Genomic DNA, 20,107 nt, shown 5'->3' with positions numbered 1-20,107 from the left:
TTTCATCCATTTGTTTTGTAAGGTTTTTTTGTTCAATAAAAGTGGTTTAAAAGCAGCACGTTAACAGCATTTGGCAACGATTATCCAGAGCAACGTGCATATTTATCAGTATGACAGGGTGTGTTCCCTGGGAGCCAAACTCATGACCTTGATGTTGTTAGCACACTGCTCTCTACATGCTCTAAGAGGTGATTAAAGTGTGTGTGTGTGTGTGTGTGTGTGTGTGTGTGTGTGTGAGAGAGAGAGAGAGAGACAAAGTGTGTGTGTGTGTGAGAGAGAGAGCGAGAGAGAGAAAGAGTGTGTATGTGTGTGTGTGTGTGTGTGTGTCTGTGTGTGTGTGAAAAAGAGAGAGAGCAAGAGAGACCAAATGTATGTGTGTGTGTGTGTGTGTGTGAGAGAGAGAGAGTGTGTGTGTTGGTGTGTGTAGTTTGTATTATAGGGCTTACATTATTTATAATCATGACTTTAGATGAAGATCAGATCCTATTTTAGGAGCTCTTCAGGCAGACTGTTTCAAAGGCTTCACAAACTTCACCAACTCACACTCGGCACATGGGAATATGGTCAACTGCTCTGTGTGCCAGGCTGAATGAAAATCAAATTGTGACTAAGCACTGAAGTACTGACTTCAGTGCAGAGGACAGGAAGTAACGAAAGTGAAGCAGCACTCGGCTTCCTACGAGCTCACATGTTCTTCTGCGTGTAGATACTGCTGTTGGCTGCCAGCTTGTTGGCCTCAGAGAGCTCAGCAATTCTCTGCTCCAAGCTTGTCATCTTTGACTCCATAGCATTGATTGTCTGGAAGAGGAAGACCAAGATTACCCATTAACATGTCACACATCTCACATAACTGCTGGTTAGCCTCGTTTGGCTGGCTTCCTGCTATCAAGCACCAGTCTGCAGGTACACAAGCAGGCTTGAAAAATAAGGAGCTAAAAATAATGACAAAGTAATGCAATGAATGTAATACAGTGGCAGAGTTCTATTGACGTCTGTAAGGGTTACCGTTTGGACGGGTGTAAGTGTGTGGTCTTACTGCAGACTGTTCTCTGATCAGCTTGGAAGAGTGTCAGATGTGGTCTTACTGCATACTGTTCTCTGATCAGCTTGGAAGAGTGTCAGATGTGGTCTTACTGCAGACTGTTCTCTGATCAGCTTGGAAGAGTGTCAGATGTGGTCTTACTGCTGACTGTTTACTGATCAGTTTGAATGGGTGTAAGTGTGTGGTCTTACTGCTGACTATTCACTGATCAGCTTGGAAGAGTGTCAGATGTGGTCTTACTGCTGACTGTTCTCTGATCAGTTTGAATGGGTGTAAGTGTGGTCTTACTGCTGACTGTTCACTGATCAGTTTGGACGGGTGTAAGTGTGTGGTCTTACTGCCGACTGTTCACTGTTCAGCTTGGAAGAGTGTCAGATGTGGTCTTACTGCATACTGTTCTCTGATCAGCTTGGAAGAGTGTCAGATGTGGTCTTACTGCAGACTGTTCTCTGATCAGCTTGGAAGAGTGTCAGATGTGGTCTTACTGCTGACTGTTTACTGATCAGTTTGAATGGGTATAAGTGTGTGGTCTTACTGCTGACTGTTCACTGATCAGCTTGGAAGAGTGTCAGATGTGGTCTTACTGCTGACTGTTCTCTGATCAGTTTGAATGGGTGTAAGTGTGTGGTCTTACTGCTGACTGTTCACTGATCAGTTTGGACGGGTGTAAGTGTGTGGTCTTACTGCCGACTGTTCACTGATCAGTTTGCCCTTCTCCAGAGCTTCCTCCTCATATACGCTCTGCTTTGACTCCAGGAGATCCTTGTTAGCCAAGTCAGCCTTCATCTGAGTCTCCAAAACCTGACACCAAGCACAGCAATCATGACTTAAACGTGGCTTAAACATCGCAAACCTGATTACATCTGTAAAAACAAATCAATCCGTTCTTTTGACAGAAGAACGGAAAGTATTGCCTACTGAGGGCACAACCTTGATCTTATCCTCGTACAACTTCTCCTTCTGTTCCAGATGGGTTTCCATGCGCTGGGCTGCGGCTTGAGTTTCACGCAAGTTCTCCTCCAGTTCCTGTGTCGATAAAGAACAAGATATAGCAATTCTTGTTCACCCAGACTGTTGCAGAACAGACTCTGACGCCAACCACGAATGCATGCACAATTTAAGACTGAGACAAAAAAAACCATCATAAATAGCTGAAGAGAAACCTGATTGGCCACATTTGAACAATCTACAGGCATTCATCTTATGAGAACAGACATCAACATGAATCAGCGTGACGCCGCTGATCCTGGCCAGAGGGAGAGAGAGGTCTGATCCATGCTCACAATCTGCCACTTTTGGAACCGAGACCAAGGCACATGGCGCGTGCTGTGGACGTCAGCGGAGGGTGTGGGCCTGCTGCTCAGTCAGGCAGATGAAAACGTGGAGCGTGCGTGTGTGTGTTTGTGTGAGCGCGCGCATGCACGTGTGTCTCTGTGTGTGTTTGTATTAGGGTGTGTGTCTATGTGCGTGTGTGTGTGCGCTTGTGTCCTTTACCATGATCTTGTCAGCCATCTGTTGGATCTGCTGGGACTTGGTCTGGATATCCTCTTTCAGTTTGGTCTCCCTGCGCTCCACCATCTCCAACCTCTTCACCTGGTTCTCTAGGGTCTTCCTGCCATCCTGATCCAACAAGACACACACCACGCTGTCCTGTCCCATTCAATTACGATAAAACAGACCTGAAGTCCTCACTGGGCTTCCACGAGCCCCCCTGCACACATACAGCCTACAATGCACACGGCATAACAGTGCACGCTCACATGCAACGCTTCCTCTTTACTGATGACAGGTCTCTGACTCTAACCCCAGGCTTACAATTAAAAAATAATTGCAGAGTTCTTGATCACCGAGAGCACTCAGGGCAATATGGATCTCACTTCAACTAATGGCATGCATGCATGAGGCACAAGCACCTACAGTAAATATCACTGACTGCATGAAACTGGCCAATAAATGCAACGCCTCCAGTAGCCTAGTGCAGCATCTAAATGCCATCTAATGAAAGGAGTCTTTACAGCGCTGGGCTCACCACACATTCAAAGCATAATGACAAGTCAAGGATCATTTGGAGGCTAACCACTGGGCATTTCGTAAGGGCCAGTCCGCTGCTGTCAAGACTGATACACAGCTAGATTTCGGCTTTCGATAATGAAACGCCTGAACACGTTTAACCCGTTTGCATGCTGTGGCTATGTGTGTGCTTAGGAAGCTGGTCTCCCAAGCCCAGTTTTGCAAATGTAATATGTTCATTTTATCGAATGTACTTGAGACTACTTTAACTAATTTATAACTCACAACCAACATGATTTGTGTTTGAAATATGTGGTCTATAAATAGCATTAGCGACATGCGCCTCGTGGATTTTAGCCAAAGAATAGCTCAGCTATTCATAGGTATTATAACACACTTCACCGATTTTAACCAGAAGAGCAGGGCCACGATCCCGGCATTGCCTGGTGGTTCCTTATTGTGTCCTTCCAGCATGCTACAAGTGATGATTACCTGGTACCACTACGCAGTGGTGCCTTTCTTCTTGGGTTTTGGCTGTCAAATCCCACTGAACGCCACTTCAACTTTATATGGGTAGCATAAAATCAGCCTAGCAACACCTAACAAGCGAACATGACCTGAATCACACCTGAAGCACTTGCTATATTCCTATATTATTAATACTAACAGTGATACTGTAGGATAAAACTCAGATGAAACTGGGTTCTCGTTCGGCTCGCTAGCCGTATATGGAAATGTCTGGGGCAGCCATTCTAAAATTTGCCCTGCCGCTCTCAGTCTTGGCCTTGGGCTCAGGGTGGGGCTGCCCACAGTCGCCCGAACGCACGGACCGTCGGCTGACCCGTGTCTGACCTCGGTCTCCCGCAGACGTCTGCGCAGGCTGTCCGTGGAGTCCTCACGGGTCTGCACGCGCTCCACGTCCTGCTCCAGGCGTTCTTTAGCCTGGCGCACGTTCTGCAGGAGCTCGGTCGCTTCTGTGCTCGCCTTCACTGCCTGAGGGGGAGCGAGAGAACCCGTTGGTCCACGGCAGGAATACCCACAACCCCTTCCTGCTACACCCCATCGGGCTCTAGCTACAGGCACCGTGAATTTACGGGCGCCTCTATGGCAACAGTAAAGCCCGTTTAAGAGGTCACTGATATTTCGGCACCTTGGCAAGCTTGTCCTGAAGCTCCTCGATTTTCGATTGCTGTTCTTCATTGGTCTGAGGAAATAATAAAAAAATATGGATTGGAAATAATATTCATGGGTTTCAACTCAGTATCATAGTAATCATAATAACGAATGATAAAAGAATTAAATAATAATTAAGATAATTAAGAATTAATGTAATCAGCTCCACAACAGGCCTTAACAATATGGGATATTTGAAAGTTCAATCTGCTGACCTTCTGAAGCTTTGCGAGGAGGTCCTCGATCTCTGCCTTGCCTTGCTCCTTGGCCTGGAAAGAAAACGGAAGCATGCCGCTATTCCCGCCGCGTCGTGAACGCACTAACCCAAATTCCCTTCCGTGCTTTTCCTCTAAGTCGGACCCTGTGGCCTCCTGACCCACTGACCTTCTGGATCCTCTGCTGGTAGTCCGCCGCCTTCCTCTTCAGCTCCTCGCTCGTCTGGCGCGACTCCTTCAGCTCGGACTCGTACAGGTCGCTGCGGCGGCGGGCGGCCGAGAGGTTCTCCTCCAGCTGACGGATGGATGCACGCATCTCCTCCAGCTGGGCGTGGTACTCCTGCAGACGGGAGAGCAGAGATACGGCACGGGGTTTCGCCAGGCGAGCGCGGAAACGCCCCGGGAGACAGGAGCGACGGCCATCCGATTGATCCTTCAGATGAATCCTTCAGATTAAACCCTGATTTTAAAATGAGAAGGGTTTCCATAGCAGGATTTGGACACAGTGGGCGAAGCGTGCGGAAGGAGCTGGTTCCAACCATAGCCCACCGGGGAGAAAACATTAAGTGACATACGCTGCAGTGAGAACGCAGATCGACGGCAAGAACGTTTGCAGGTGAATTCAAAACCTCCACTTACGGATTAAACAGCCTGAACTGAAGAAATAGCCACTAGCCGCTAGAAGAACAGGAAAGGAACCGAAGCTAAATAGCTGAGAGGAAATGAGTGGGTGTGCAAAAAGAAGCAGGCAGGGTCTGCATCTGCACAACGCTTCTCAGACGTACCGCTACCCCCCGCTCACAGACCCGCTCTGCATTACCCCAGTGCTACATCTACTCGCTAGGGGAAAGCACTCGAATGAGAAGGGCAACAGTATACCAGGAGGGGCCGAATGACCCAGCAGATGACTCAATTAAAGCTCCTCTACAGCACATTAAGACGCTCACGCAGTTCAATTCTATTCGACTCAGTTCGAATCAGTTCGGTTGTCGTTCATACATGTGCAAGTGTGTACGGCAGAATGAAACGTGGTTTGGCCAGCCTCCGGTGTAGGCACACGACATCTAGTGCAAGACATACGACTCAGCCGTTACGTGAGTCACAGTGCGCAGATATAGCTTAAACAAACACAAATACAAGTAAACAATCATTAGTGCGCTACTGCTTATCTGATTAAGTGCTGTATAACACGTGGTGAGTCTGATACCTGCTTTCACAGTACACTCGGAGGGGTTTGGCCGTACATAGTTAACTGTGTGCTGGGAGCAGCGTAACTGCCCAAGGGAAAATGCTATTTCATAGTCTTGGTAATCTGGATCTTGTGCTCCCAGAACGCTTTCCCGATGGCAGTGGTCCAAACAGGCTGAGATGAGTGGGGTCAAAGGCGATGCCAAGTGCTATTTCCTGTCATCTTCTGACATCTGCTGAAGATGTCGTGACCTGCTGGTAAAGTGGCTCTGGTGAAGGGCTGGGCAGCTCAACTCCTTGATGTAAGGTTTTTACAGTCCGTGATGCTGCAGCTGCCGTACCAGGTTGCGATAACGCGCGTTAATATGCTTTCCACTGTACTAGTATAGAAAGCGGTCGTGAGATGTGCAGTGTGGGCCGGCCAGGCGAGATCTTCTGTCTACCCCAAGGCATTGAAAGCTATTTCCCTCTCTGCATGGCAGTGACCTTTATGCGTAGTGGTACACGCTGTCCTCTTCTCATTCTGAAATCAACAGCACTTTCCTTTCTTCCGGTGACACTCGGGGGAGAGGCGAAGAGACGTCTTCCCTGTAGGGAATTTCATCATTCCCAGTGACGAGGTCTATGACTGAGGTGTCACCAGAGAACTTAATGATGGAGTCTGATTCATGCTGAGCTCCCCAGTCTCAGCGGTGAGGTGACATAACCTCTTGGGGGCCAGCGCTCACGGTGACTGTGGTGGAGGTATGGTGGCCTAAACTAACCGTCTGGGGTCTGCCAGCTAGAAAGGCCAGGATCCAGTCGCGGAGAGGAACGCTGAGACCAGATCAGATGCTGGTTTGACAGTAAGATTGGTAAAGTCTGTGAGCAGCATTCTGACGTAGGTGTTCTTTTTTAGTGAAATGTGTCTGGTTAGACGGACAGCGTCCTCTGTTGGCCTGTTTGTGCAGTACACAAAATGTTGTGGATCTAGTGTTGATGGGAGGATGGTCTCACTCTGGTCATGATAATAATAATAATAATAATAATAATAATTATAATTATTATTATTATTATTATTATTATTATTATTATATAGTGACTTTCTCATACTCTCAAGGTTGCTTTATGGAAACAATACAGACAAAGGGGGAAGGGAAAAACCCTTATAAATAAGGATGTCCAATATCAGCCTATATATGGTATTATATGACATATGGTATGTTAGAAATATGACATATATTTGACATATATATGACATATGGTATGTTACTCAAAACCATTACACCAATGACTAACAGTGCGTGTTAAATTCTGACTGTTAGAAATACATGAAGAAAGTCAACTGAAAATTAACAGTAGAGAAGTTTCCAGTAATTAAAACCTTAATAAGAGGCAACAGTAACAACAAAGAAGAGGTTCTTGACATTTTGTGAAATTTTGCTGGAGATTATAATGTGTACCCAAATGTGCCTTTATTAACCATGAGTCAACACAATCTGGTCGCAACAATCCTCTTAGCCAGCGTGATCGTTTAATTATAAGCAGCTCGCTAATTGCTCTACTGTGCAAACAACTTCAGCCATGAAACCAATGCTGCGTGCAAAACATTGATAGACATGGAAACATCTGCACGAGATCCCAAAATAGAGAACCATGGATGAATGTCTGCCTCGAAAAAAACCCACCCTCCATAACTCCTAGAACAGTTCATAATAAAAAAAAATAAAAAAAACACACAGTGAGCGAAAGCACTTTATGTCATGTCCATTATCGGAGGCGTAAACCTAGCAGAAACAGCTACCAATACATCAATTTCTGCCTCTTGGGCATCCATTAAATGCAGAAAACGTCCATTTATGTATAGAGTGTTTTTTTAATACAAGGCTTTGTACTGACAGTCAAGAGTGTATTCAGGGAGCCTTAATGTCACCACTGCAGATCTACCAGGGTTCTCTCACAGACAGCAAGCTGAAAGCTTGCCTTCTCTTTCCATCCAGGAGCCATCTAGCCTCATTACTGTAGATAACCATCCAGTCTTCAGAAATGTGCTCACGAAGACTGAAACTAATACTGTAATTCTTTATTCAAATTCATATTCACTCTCCTGATTTTGGGTTCATCATGAATTTGGGGGGGGGGGGGTTGTGTTTGTTCAGGCAGCACGATGAGGGATGAGGCGGGAGTGATGATCATTTGACGGAGCACAAAACAGTTGGGCACTTCAAACATAATCGGCGATGCACTCTGTTACCCACAAAAACACTTCAAACGGCGTTGCAGAATGGGCTCGAGCTCTCGTTCTTCCCTCGCACGCGGGCGTGCCTCGAGCGTAGGCTCCGGCTCCGCAAAACCCGGCAGTGGGCGGACAGGAGGCGCGCGCTAAATGGTCCACGCAGCCCAAAACACCGCGCGCCGCTAACTGGAGACTTCCCTCGGTTTGCCGCGAGAGCCTTCTAGCTGCAGCTGCGCACCCTTCACTCCTGGCAACCATTTTCGGTCTCCATGGCAACCATGGGGAGCGGAGCCGTGCCGGGGAGCGGCTTTCCCCCCTCCCATTAGCTCCCGCCTCCTCGCAATCATACGGATCAGCCTGGCGCTCCGTTCCGACTGTTCACCGCCGGATCAGGTGGCAAAATGTTCTAAAGGAACATCGGGCAGATTTGCGCTCTAAGCTTAGCTCATTTTTCACTAGCACGCTGCGCTCTCTCCAAAGAAGCTCGCACTGAGCACTATCTACCGAGGCACAGCCCATGGCAGCTAAAGCTTTTCCAGGAGGGAGCATGACTTGGGTGCCTTCCCGAGACTCGCGTCTCACAGGCTCAGTAAAGGCACATGGCACAGCGTGAGGTTTTATTAAATCAATGTACCCCCACGTGCACGCAGGCGGACCTGCTTCAGAGAGAACGGCGCTGCCAGCTTCTGGTGTGCATGTAATTAACATGCGTCGCAGGGAGCTAACGCACAAAAGCCGCACGCAGGGCTAACTTATCAAGAGGTGAGCCCTGCACGCAGGCGGAAGTGAAGGTGCAACACTACGGGCAACGGCCATCCATCAACTCTTAAATTATGCACTCTTCATATACTAATCATACGAACTGTTCCCCTAAAGCCTCCTTTATTGTAGAGTATCTTAGACAAAGCCCGCAGAGTACAATTAACATTTTAATCTATGCTTCAGAAACTCTAAGGCTTGGACTACAGCTGCAGATAAACAGACGATACACAGCAAGTGGAAGCACCAGACACAGATGAGGTGAACGCTGGTGTAGGATAAAGTGAACGCGCGAGGGGTGAAAACGCGCGTTCTGTACCTGCTCTTTAATTTCCTGTAATTTGTTGCTCTGCTCACGGATGTCATGGAGCAGCTGTAGAGCTTTATCGTCCTCCTGAGACACCTCCATTCGCGCTTGCTCCAGACTGCGCTTCAGACTCTACAGACACACACACACACATTTACACACAGCGGTACGTCTTATGATGGATAAGCCTATGGACACAGGTGTGGACTCACGCTGCACTCCGTAATGTAGGTGGCCAGGTCCTGCTCGAGAATGGTCCTCTGGGTCTCGGAGGCTTTCAGCTCAACATCCTTCTGTTGGAGCACCGACTCCAGGTCGGACATCTTCCTCTGCACCTTAGAGATCTCCTGCTCCATCTTAAGAAATTGAAAGTTGCTTCACCATTGCACTGGAATACTATTAACATGAAAAGGCTGGGAGATTTCCGAGTATACATTCCATAGGGATGTCTCTTCTGCAGATTACTTCTGCTAAGCCATTGGTGCCCTTATGTTTGATAATAAGGCAATACATTCATTACGATATTATAACTCATTTCGACTCATGCAGTTTTATCTGAAATGTAGGTCTGCTAGAACTTATCCAAAATTTAACAATGAACTTTGCAACACATTGTGAGCAGAAAGCACACCTACCTTAAACTATATCTCAGGATATGGCTGCAGTAAGACACCTGAACTGTTGAGATCTTCTCTCTTGCTGTGCTCTTGGTCCAGAAGATAAGGTCTGCAGTACTTGATCTTGAGATGAGGGAACAATAAGGGAGGTCCAAAATTATATCAGATCACAAGCAGAAACCTACACCAGATGATCACCAGAAACCTACACCAGATGACCACCAGAAGCCTACACCAGATGACCACCAGAAACCTACACCAGATGACCACCAGAAGCCTACACCAGATGACCACCAGAAGCCTACACCAGATGACCACCAGAAACCTACACCAGATGACCACCAGAAACCTACACCAAATGACCACCAGAAGCCTACACCAGATGACCACCAGAAACCTACACCAGATGACCAGCAGAAACCTACACCAGATAACCACCAGAAACCTACACCAGATAACCACCAGAAACCTACACTAGATGACCAGCAGAAACCTACACCAGATAACCACCAGAAACCTACACCAGATGACCACCAGAAACCTACACCAGATAACCACCAGAAACCTACACCAGATGACCAGCAGAAAATATGACTGACACATTAAAGGTAATTAAGACACTGTTAAAACATCAAAGTGAAGGACATTTATTTGATACATATATACACAAAAATGTATTAAACAAATAGACCTGAAACCATGAGCACAGAGAACAAACGGTCTCTTGTAATATAATTTAATCACTATAGTTATAACACTAAATCTAGACCGTATCATTAGCAGCAAATCAGTCTAATTGAATGGGAAATCTACATATGTCCCCCAAATGGGACATCAAAAACTACCAATAACTGTGCGGGTGTATACTTCCGTCTTATAGACTTATGTTAAAGTCATAAATAAAATGATACCTATTATTGCTGGTTGTCTATCCAGTGTACGTATAAAATCATATTAGCAGTGCATGCTGGGTTCATCTGACACTCCACAGTGTAAATTTGGCAACCAGTGGGATGGAGGGGGTTATAGGCAGCAGTGTAAAGAAGGTGCTAATAAAAGAACAGACTCCTCCTCCACTCCTCTACGCTCCAGCCTTGTGGATTTGATTCTCTCTCTCTCTGTCTGTCTACAATACACACTTCACGCTGTGCTAGGAGGCTTAACAACTACAGCACACTCTCAGATAAAGCCCGAGTTTACAGATCCACTGTGCTGCCGCTCTCAAAATGCAACATTCACAAAGATAGGCGACAAGCGCAAGCACACACACGCGCACACGCGCGCACACGCACACACACACACACACACACACACACACACACACACACACACACACAAATAACCCCCAAATCTGCTGAGAGAATTCATTACTCACCCTAAGCAGAAACATGTAGGGTACCATACCTGTGCAGTAACACACATGAGCCAAGTCTCTTTAAAATAAACATAAACATTAAACTGTATGCACACTATAGGACAGATCGAGGGTAAAGGTCTTCGCGATTTGTAAAATGTTGCATATTTGTAAATCATTCTGCCATTCTGCATAAAATGTCCATCAGACATTCCCTGTGCCAATGTTAAAGCAACACCTACATACACGTCCCCATTCAGCCACTCTCCACTGCTGTAAATCACAAAATTCTCTTGCTTGGGATAATTATTAATGTGGTTTTAGGTCTCCCAGTGACCAAGCAAAATGAAAAAAAGGCAAGCTAGAGTAATTAGCGGGGAACTCATTTTTAAAACAACCATCATTTTAAACCCTAAGTGAAATACTGCAATTAACATAAAAGCCAAGCACTTCTGGAGCCTCAGCAGAAGCCAAGATTTCGTCATCATGTGCGAACAAGCATTCAGAATGGGAACGTGCGTCTGAAGCCAGCTGGATGTAGAATTCAGCAAGTAGAAAAGCAGCTTCGTGTTTCCAAGAAAAGCCTGCTTCCCTTCCTATGCCCTGCTAACAGACTCTAATCTCTGCAGGAAAAGCCTTACAAGTGTGACTCTACAATAGCAAAGAAGAAAACAGGAAAAACCCAAAGATGTTCCCTGTTTGGAGAACCACTTGGATAATGTCCAGGCCAGATGTGTGGCAAACTCGGGTCGGGAGCATGTTATGAAGGAATCATCAGAGGGAAAAAAAAACGGTGATCAACATGAGCGTAATCATAATTTTAAGGTAACGAAACTGTAACTTGTGATTAAAAAATCTCTTAAAGTCTTAAACCCTTACATCAGAGGTTATATAATGTGATAATTTATTAAAAGATAATGAGAACTATGAGAATTTAAACTAGTTTGAGAGTTACCCCTACACAGTGTTAGGCGATGATCCCTACTGTGTTAGGTGTTGACCCCTCCACAGTGTTAGGTGATGACCCCTACACAGTGTTAGGTGATGAACCCTATACAGTGTTAGGTGATGACCCCTACATGGTGTTAGGTGATGACCCCTACACAGTGATGGAAGTAGGTACAGAGTCATTCCACAAGAATCCTGACTGACATTTTCTCTAATTGAAGGAGTCTAAACACAGCAGGGACTCAGTGTGAGCGATCCCCTCTCAGATAGATTTGCATGGCATGTTTTATCACAGTCAAAAGCGCTTTTCTGCTGCTACATCAAATAAACTGTAGTCTGCTTATTGAAGCAATGTGATACCCATAACAGTGGTCATAAAAGTCTTTATACACGTCTATCTGCCTTTTAATTTTGGACATCTGAAACTTCTGTGTTAGTCTTATGTAGCGTCAGCCTAAATAAGGCTTTTAAACAAATTATTTTGGCACAGCGCATGTTTTTCTAAAGGTGCCAAAAATGATTTGACTCTTTGATTAACGTTCTTCTACCCCTGGGTAACCTGTAAGTCTAATTAAAGAACTGACCCCAATTCAATTATAGTTCTACAACTAAAGCAATAGACTAGCACTAGATTATGATTTCATAGGAAATGTGTGTGTTATATCATTTACAACTGCAGCAATTACAAGTTTTCGAAGGTCTGGCCAGTGTACATGAACATCTGAATATGAAGTAAATGGATAGTAGAAGATTTGTTGCATGGTACAGTGGAGAATACGAGAGTCCGTCCTGCTCTTTAGTTCTCAAACCTTAGAAAGAAAAAGACCAAAAACCAGCAGACTGGCTACAATCCATCAAATGCAACTAGTTAGTGATAATTCCCATATTCTGAGAAAGTCTCAAAGTTCGAGTTTAATACTTTCTTACTATCTACACTCGATGCTATCTAGGTTACTTCTGTAACTGTCATTGGTGACTGGGGGCTTTACTAAATATAATTTGTTACACCAGTATTGCTCCTTTTGCTATATGAATGGTCCATATGTCAAGATTCTGTTTCAGGTCCCTTATGCTTCCACATTTACGTAAATCCTTTTATAAATATAATCCACATTTTTAATTTGTACATATGCAGTTATGCATACTCAGTAACACAGTAATGGAGAGCTGTAAAGCCATAAAAGACTGAATAACCACTAGACGATTTTCGTCGCAATTTTTCTGTCGCATCCAAACAATCCCAGCTGGGCGACAAATCGCTACGTGAGGAGCGCTATTTTATTAACGGTTCGGAGAAAGCGATGTCCCCCTGATTTCCCAAAGCATATTTGAAACTGTCAGCGATAAATCATGTTTAGTGAGCATCTCCATTAGCGACCCAGTAGCCAGTGAGAGCCCCGTTTCACCGCCAGTTACCTCCAGCTCTCTCGCTGCCCACATCTCCCTAACCAACCCTTCCTCCACGATTCTCATTTAATTCGCTTTCTTTTTTTTCCTTTCTTGTTTCTGTACAAACGAGGGACAAAATAACCATCATAGCCAGTGGCTCAGGCTTCAAAGTCGCTTATTTTCTAGTTCAGGCTTCAAAGCCTCGTACTTTCCAGTTAGGAGCGGTTTGCGGCGGCGGGGATCGTGGGGGTCTCCTGTGGCCGTGGGCTGTGAGTTCTCTGTTGTAGGAACAATACAGCGCTCCTGCGCATTTTAAAGTCATGCAGTCTGCAGTAGACATAAGTCTGCTTACTAAATTCAGACTTGTTAATAATTCAGACTCACGTCATGTTACTGAATTTAGCCTAAACTTGTGTTTTTCTATACAGAAAAAAGCTGCACTTCTTTAAGGTCTTTACCCCTTTACTGGTTTATCATTTGAGTCCCAAGTAACATCTGAAAAGCTGATTTATCATTTAAAAACCATATCCAAAACAAGACATGTTGCCCATGCGTTACTCTGATAAAGCAGAGTCGTTTACACCAGGTCTCCTGTAACATGTACAGGGCGATTGCCCTGCTTTCTTGTTAAGGTTTTTTTTTTTAACATAATCCAGAATGCGACAGCCTTCACCATGAGAAGAATATTACGTTATATACTTCATTTTCACGGGTTTCCTGTCAAATTCCACACTGTCAGCAGTATTACAGCTCAGTGGCTTGGGCCCTGCGTATCTTGTCGATCCTTAAAACGTACGGATCCCTAAAATCGTTTGTAGCTCATCAGGTGGAATATCTATTTCTTACATTGCTCCTAAACTCTGGAATAGTCTTCTACAGAACATCAAGAATGCCAGCACTATGCGCATTTTTAAGTCAAGATAAAAACACATATCTTCAGACTGTTAATTGGGTTTTAAATTTGAAATGTTTAAATTTTACATTGTAATAATTTAATAACTTTAAATGTTTTAAATGTTAAATGTTGAATAATACACAGAAGTGAATATCACTTAATTAAATAAGTATACTACGACAAACTTTAATGTTTTAACTTTCTTGTGTGAAGCACTTTAAGATTTTGGAACTAAAATAAAAAGACCATATAAATAAATATTTATATGTATTTTGTTGCTGTTCATGATGATATAATTAATGAAGTTAGTCATTTTGACTATAGACGTGTTACCAAATGCAAATTAGCTCCAGTATTGTGACTGTAGTTTAAAGGATAATGGCAATTTTAAACATTGATATATGCATGTGTTTTGCTAAAATGGACAGCATGGGGTATGAGAGGCGCGCTGTTTGTGATGCATCTTTAAAAGACTTATAAACGTTTTAATCAGTCATGCGGGTGCAACTGGAGCGCACGCGAGAATACCCCAGTTCCACTTTCTGACCGTGTCCGCGTGCCACTCAGAGACGCCGACGATCTGCGCGGTAGGGCGGCGTGAATCTCGGACCTGTTGACACGGCCGTGGTCATCTGCACCTCGGAAAATTTGTGCATCTCTGCGAATAATACACACACCGAGCACCGCCGCGCTCGTGGCAGCACTACTTAAGCTCGTGTCCATCGCCCGTCTCCATGGTCACGACGTGGACGTTTCGCTTCAGTCGCAGTCACGACTCCTGCAGCGGGACCCGTTCGGCGGCCATGAAAATGAAAGCCGGTCTTTCCCGCATGCATTAGACGCGTTTTACGAAAAAGGGATCGGTGAGCTTTGGTGAAGCTGACGGAAAGGCGCTCGAGGATTGGCGCAAGCATGCTCGTCACGACTCGCGTTACCGTGCAACTGATTTAGCGCGGGAGAAGCGACAGCTCGTCCTCATCTATTAGGCAGACGTAGGGGGGAAAAAGCCTTAATTCTGGCAAAGCGTATATTGCTCGGAACCAAGTAACGCGCTCATCGCGAAAACAGAGTTGATCGTGAAGGTGCGTTTGCGCATAGAGCTCGTATCAAGCTGACGGGGAACCCACGTTTCCAGCCTCAAAAAAAGCGAGGAGTAACGCAACGAAGCCTTAAAATAAAATCAAACTGATTTGAGTGCGAAACTAAGGTCCAAAGTTACAGCAGTAATCGACCAAAATCAGATGTGTGTATAACGGAGACGACATCAGTGCTGTAGTGCCAAAGCTCTGTCTAAACGAGAAAGAGGCAAACAAACAAAAATTGGAGTGACTCTGATAATCTGCACAAGCAGGAATGATGTCTTCCTAGTCTTAAATACACTAAGAACATCAAAACCCAGATTAAAAAGGCTGCATGCTTAACCAGTGGCTGGGAAAAAAACACAACCCTTATCTTGAGTGACTTTCACGAGTTCTACCGAGCAACACAATCTTCGTTTCCTCTGCTTGGATGCACCATTAAACATTTGATTTGTGGTGAACTTTACCTATTTCTATAATAAGGCAACTGAGGACACGCCAGCGTGCGAATGCGTGTGTCCTTGTGAGTGACTGCTGGCATTTTTCCCTTGACTTTATTATCAGGCATTTTAATCTCTTTAAGTCTTTAAGAGGAGGAAGGGGCAGATCAATTGTGACTTCTATCGTTCCTGTGGCTATATTGAGATTGGGGGGAGGGGGGGGGGGCAGAAGAGATATGCTGTTTCCATAGAAATAAGTCTTACCCATCACCTGCCACCTTAGCTCCCCACACTGCTCTGTTCCTGATGCATTCCACTTCTGCTGCTACACCCACTACACCCACAGACACAGTACTTTTCCATCTCGTACGCCGTGGGCCGTGGGCCACAACGCCACCCGTATCCGCTATGTATTCGAACAAAAGAAAATGTGTGCATAGTGTCAAATCGACAATATAAACATGGATAAAAACCAGATAAAGAAAACATTTGACTCTATTATGTCCCGTTCGGATGTATTCTGTCCTCCTGCGCTTTGCCACGGAGATGGAATGGAGGTGACTAGTTGGAATATAACATCAGGAAGATGACGGGTAAAGAAAGTAGCGGTTCTGAGCCTTGTGACGTGTCCTGACTCCAGCAGAGTGAGCACCTGTGCTGACAGTCCAGCTCTCGACTTCCCATTGCCCGGCTGGTCTAGCCCTGGCCCGAGACATACAGCCGCACCGAGGCCCAGGGAATCCTGCACTGTTGTACCTTCAGGCCAGCTGTTTCCGACATTCCAATAAAACTCCCGGATTCATTAGCCGCTGACACACACACACACACTCCCGCTGGCCACACACATAAAGCAGATGTGTTCTCTCCCACACAGACGCCCACGCGGTGTGCACGGTGCGCTCGAACATCAATACAGCCCGCGGATGACGGATGCTTCCATCAGGTCTGCTAAGCGATGGCCCTTTGCCGCTGGGACCTGGCAACCTGAACGCGACTCACCTGGACGAGACCGGCAGCTTTGCTGGGGGTCCCCTTTAGAGGGGGCAGACCCTCAGGAGGGAAGCCCCAGAGCAGGGTGTCTTCTCGGGCGTCCCTGGGCAGGCAGACGGACCCGTCTGGCTGGGCGCGCTCGGAGGAGTCATCTTCGGAGTGGAGCGCGGACTTCTTGAGGGAGATCGGGAGGCGAGATGCGAGCGAAGGAAGAGAGGAGTGAAAGCAGCGGAAGAGACGGACAGGCGATGGAGGAGGCGAGGCAGAAACTGCATTCTAGAGTGGAGCAGCGAATCACTCGCAAGCACCTCGGACGCGCGCGCCAGCGGAGACGCTCGCCAAGGTTCGCTCTCGCGCTCCCCCCCCACTCTCTCTCTCTCTCTCTCACACACACACATACATCCTCCTCTTGTACTGCAGCAGCGCTCTCTAATCACAGTAATACATGCAGACTGAGTCACTGCCTCTTTCTTGTTCTGTGAGCAGGCATTTATCAACCTTACAGGATCCGTTAGTCTGCATTCTGACACTACATGCCCTCGTGGTCCACCCCCCCCACCCCACCCTCTGTCGTCATGTTATGTTAATAAGACCACCCAGAAGTGCGCTTGGCACAGTATTCCTCTAATAGCCTGCTTTTAAATCAAACCTTTATGGAACAGCCCCTAAAACTGGCCAATAAAGCGACTTCCAGAATCAATGCACGGAGTGGTCTAATCACCTCAGCAGTCTCATTTACGATGCTGAGATTTGATATTGTGACAGTAACTTCACACATAATCAAATAAGGACGTTACAAATGACACAATCTCTGCAATTAGGAACCTCTCAGGAGATCTGAGCGGACAGAGCTCCACCGCAAAGCTATTAGTTTGACATCATCATGTATAAGGAAAACTGATTCATTTATTATCACTGTCAGTTATTAAATGTTTGTTTTGTTTTTTTTTGGCATAGACGTTTAAATTCTGTTTGCTAACGTTGCCACTGTCATGCTTTGCATCTGCTTTCATTTCCAGCAAAACAGCCAAGAAGCCACACGGTCTCTACCCACAACCTTCACTGGTAAGAAGACAAGAAGAAAGTGACTCGAGGAACTGCGTCATGCCAACTTTCATGATGAACAAAACGTTTTGACGCGTTTCTGACGCGACACAACGCCACCCGTAATGAATCTGCCAACGGCGGCTATTTTCAAAGCGCAAACTTCCAGCTGCTTGCAAGGTTGTGTAATCTTAGCATCGGCTGGGGCGAGATTATGCGCGCGCCAGCAAGGGCTCTCTCGCGCGCCGTGATGTTACCAGGCAACGCGGCAACAGCGTGTTTTATTTAGGCCAAGCCCAGGCACTCTCGGCATGGTGGAGAAAGGTTTTGAGAGCATGGGATGTGATATTTATCGGTTATCTACCGGCCTGTAGGTTCATGAGTCTTCTGATCCACTTCAACTGTCGGTGCCATTAGCACTTTTGCGCAGGGTTCCAGCAAACCGAATACAGCAGCGAAACTTTCTTATAAAATGCAATATTTTCCCGCTCTTCGTGTATTTGTTTATTTACACTACCACGTTTCTGCTCTTAAATGGCCTATAATGTTACGAAATCCTGGATTTAGTACAGCTCAAGGGAAACACAGTGGCGCTTTACAGTACCAGGACAATGCGCCTCGAATGAACTGAACGGGAGAATCTAGCAGAGACGCGTCCAGCAAACAACGGCTTGAACTTGGGTGCGAGCTGTGGACACTTCAGGCCATTTCTGTTCCGCCTGTGAACGGGGCTTTGTTAAAATACAGCTGCAGATTGCAGATTAGTATTCCTAGTCCTGTTCCTGTGCCTTCTGCCGAGCTACAGCACCAGGACACTGCTATAAATAAGAGATTAAATCCTAAATGTCGGTATGAACATGTCAGCGGATCAGAACGCCGTGATGCTGAGAGAGGAAACAGCACTGCCTAGTGTTTTTGTGACTAACTGCACAGTAAAGGTGAGGGCGTTTATGTAATCGCAACGATCTCTTTTGGAAGAAAATTGGTTTAACAGCCTTTGGAAAAAAAGAGCAATGCGTAACCGCATGAAGCCTGTGAAGAGAGTAACAAATGAGGCGGGTCAGGACGATGACTCACGACGACAGAATACGTCCATAAAAAAGATTACAAGGGACAGTCAGTTCAGCAGTGATGGTGATATGAAGGCACTAAATACATGAATCTATCTATCTATCTATCTATCTATCTATCTATCTATCTATCTATCTATCTATCTATCTATCTATCTATCTATCTATCTATCTATCTATCTATCTATCTATCTATCTATCTATCTATCTATCTATCTATCTATCTTTCAAAATATAGGTCCAGGGGAAAAGGCAACTAATTTGCAGGCGTATTCCACCAGGGGGCAGCATTGTCCTTTCTCAGCTGTTGATTGTAGTGGCATCAGATCGGGAATATTTCTGTAAAATACATGAAGCCAGTTAACTGTCATTTAATACGTTACATAAAATAAAGCCATTGTTATTGCATTTGTATTTTTGAATTTATAAATAAGTGTAAATCTAAATATATCTATATATTTTCAGTTAGAAGTAGCCTATAAGAATCTAGTCACACAGAAAAAAAATAAATAAATTATATATATATATATATATATATATATATATATATATATATATATATATATATATATATATATATATATATATATATATATATATATTTAAGAACAGAGAACTAGTTCAATTCCATTTTATATAGTCGAAAATGGTAATAATATCAAACATTTGACGCGAATTTACCCGTTAATGGTTACAAGGCACACTGATTGGAGTGTAACGAAAGACGCTGGTTTAATTCATTTGTGTCATCTAAAAGTGCCCTAAAAGTGCCACAAAGTGCCCTAAAAGTTGTTTTAGCGTCACTCCAACCGTGACTGACTCACGACGCCAAATGACCGGCAGCTGTCAGTTGTATACACAGGAGAGCAGGTGTACATAGGGCTACAATGCAGATATTAAATCAAAAGATTGTTTGGTTTAAGTCACTTGACTACCCTTTAAATGATTATTGACAATGTTCCGATGGCATTTAATAAAGTTATTCATTATCCACAAACTAGGATGAAACATCATAAAATGAAAAAAGATGTAAAAGAAAATATCGAGGGAATATATAGGCTGCAGAGTGAAATAGATAACCTCTCTTAGCTGTGCTGTCTGGTGTCGGAATGGATTATGGGACAGAGATTTGTTTAATCTCCAGTGGATTTGTAGGCTAAAACCCTCCTGTGGAATAAAGGGGTACTGACCACATTACAGTAATTGCTGAGGGGGTATAAACTTAGCAGTATGGGTCGCCAGTACGCTTATCATTATAATTAAAGACAACCTTCCGTTTGGTTTGTTTATGGGTGTGTGTGTGTGTGTGTGTGTTTGTTTGTTTATTTATGCACTCGTGATTGCGTCACGCACATCCTGATTCACCATGCTC

At 45.0% G+C, this 20,107-nt stretch overlaps 1 protein-coding gene across 5 annotated transcripts in view; it reads right to left on the bottom strand.

Moving 5' to 3' along the window:
* Positions 1 to 17,126, bottom strand: part of LOC113571046 (citron Rho-interacting kinase) — a 35,595-nt gene extending 18,469 nt beyond the window's left edge. For all 5 annotated transcript variants that reach the window (XM_035522098.1, XM_035522101.1, XM_035522097.1 and 2 more), the window contains exons 1-12: positions 16,631 to 17,126; positions 9,545 to 9,649; positions 9,122 to 9,265; positions 8,922 to 9,041; positions 4,610 to 4,780; positions 4,441 to 4,494; positions 4,203 to 4,256; positions 3,905 to 4,045; positions 2,537 to 2,662; positions 1,973 to 2,068; positions 1,727 to 1,843; positions 689 to 798 (exon numbers count right to left, since the gene is read on the bottom strand). In XM_035522098.1, coding sequence (XP_035377991.1) covers positions 689 to 798; positions 1,727 to 1,843; positions 1,973 to 2,068; positions 2,537 to 2,662; positions 3,905 to 4,045; positions 4,203 to 4,256; positions 4,441 to 4,494; positions 4,610 to 4,780; positions 8,922 to 9,041; positions 9,122 to 9,265 — 1,133 coding nt within the window. In that variant the 5' untranslated portion in view covers positions 9,545 to 9,649; positions 16,631 to 17,126. The remainder of the gene's footprint in view (positions 1 to 688; positions 799 to 1,726; positions 1,844 to 1,972; positions 2,069 to 2,536; positions 2,663 to 3,904; positions 4,046 to 4,202; positions 4,257 to 4,440; positions 4,495 to 4,609; positions 4,781 to 8,921; positions 9,042 to 9,121; positions 9,266 to 9,544; positions 9,650 to 16,630) is intronic.
* Positions 17,127 to 20,107: the final 2,981 nt, after the last annotated feature.

Source organism: Electrophorus electricus, chromosome 23 (assembly GCF_013358815.1).
Source record: "Electrophorus electricus isolate fEleEle1 chromosome 23, fEleEle1.pri, whole genome shotgun sequence".
In the NCBI taxonomy this organism is placed as follows: Eukaryota; Metazoa; Chordata; class Actinopteri; order Gymnotiformes; family Gymnotidae; genus Electrophorus; species Electrophorus electricus.
Note: the sequence above shows the minus strand (reverse complement) of the source record. Positions and strands in the feature narration are given on the sequence as shown.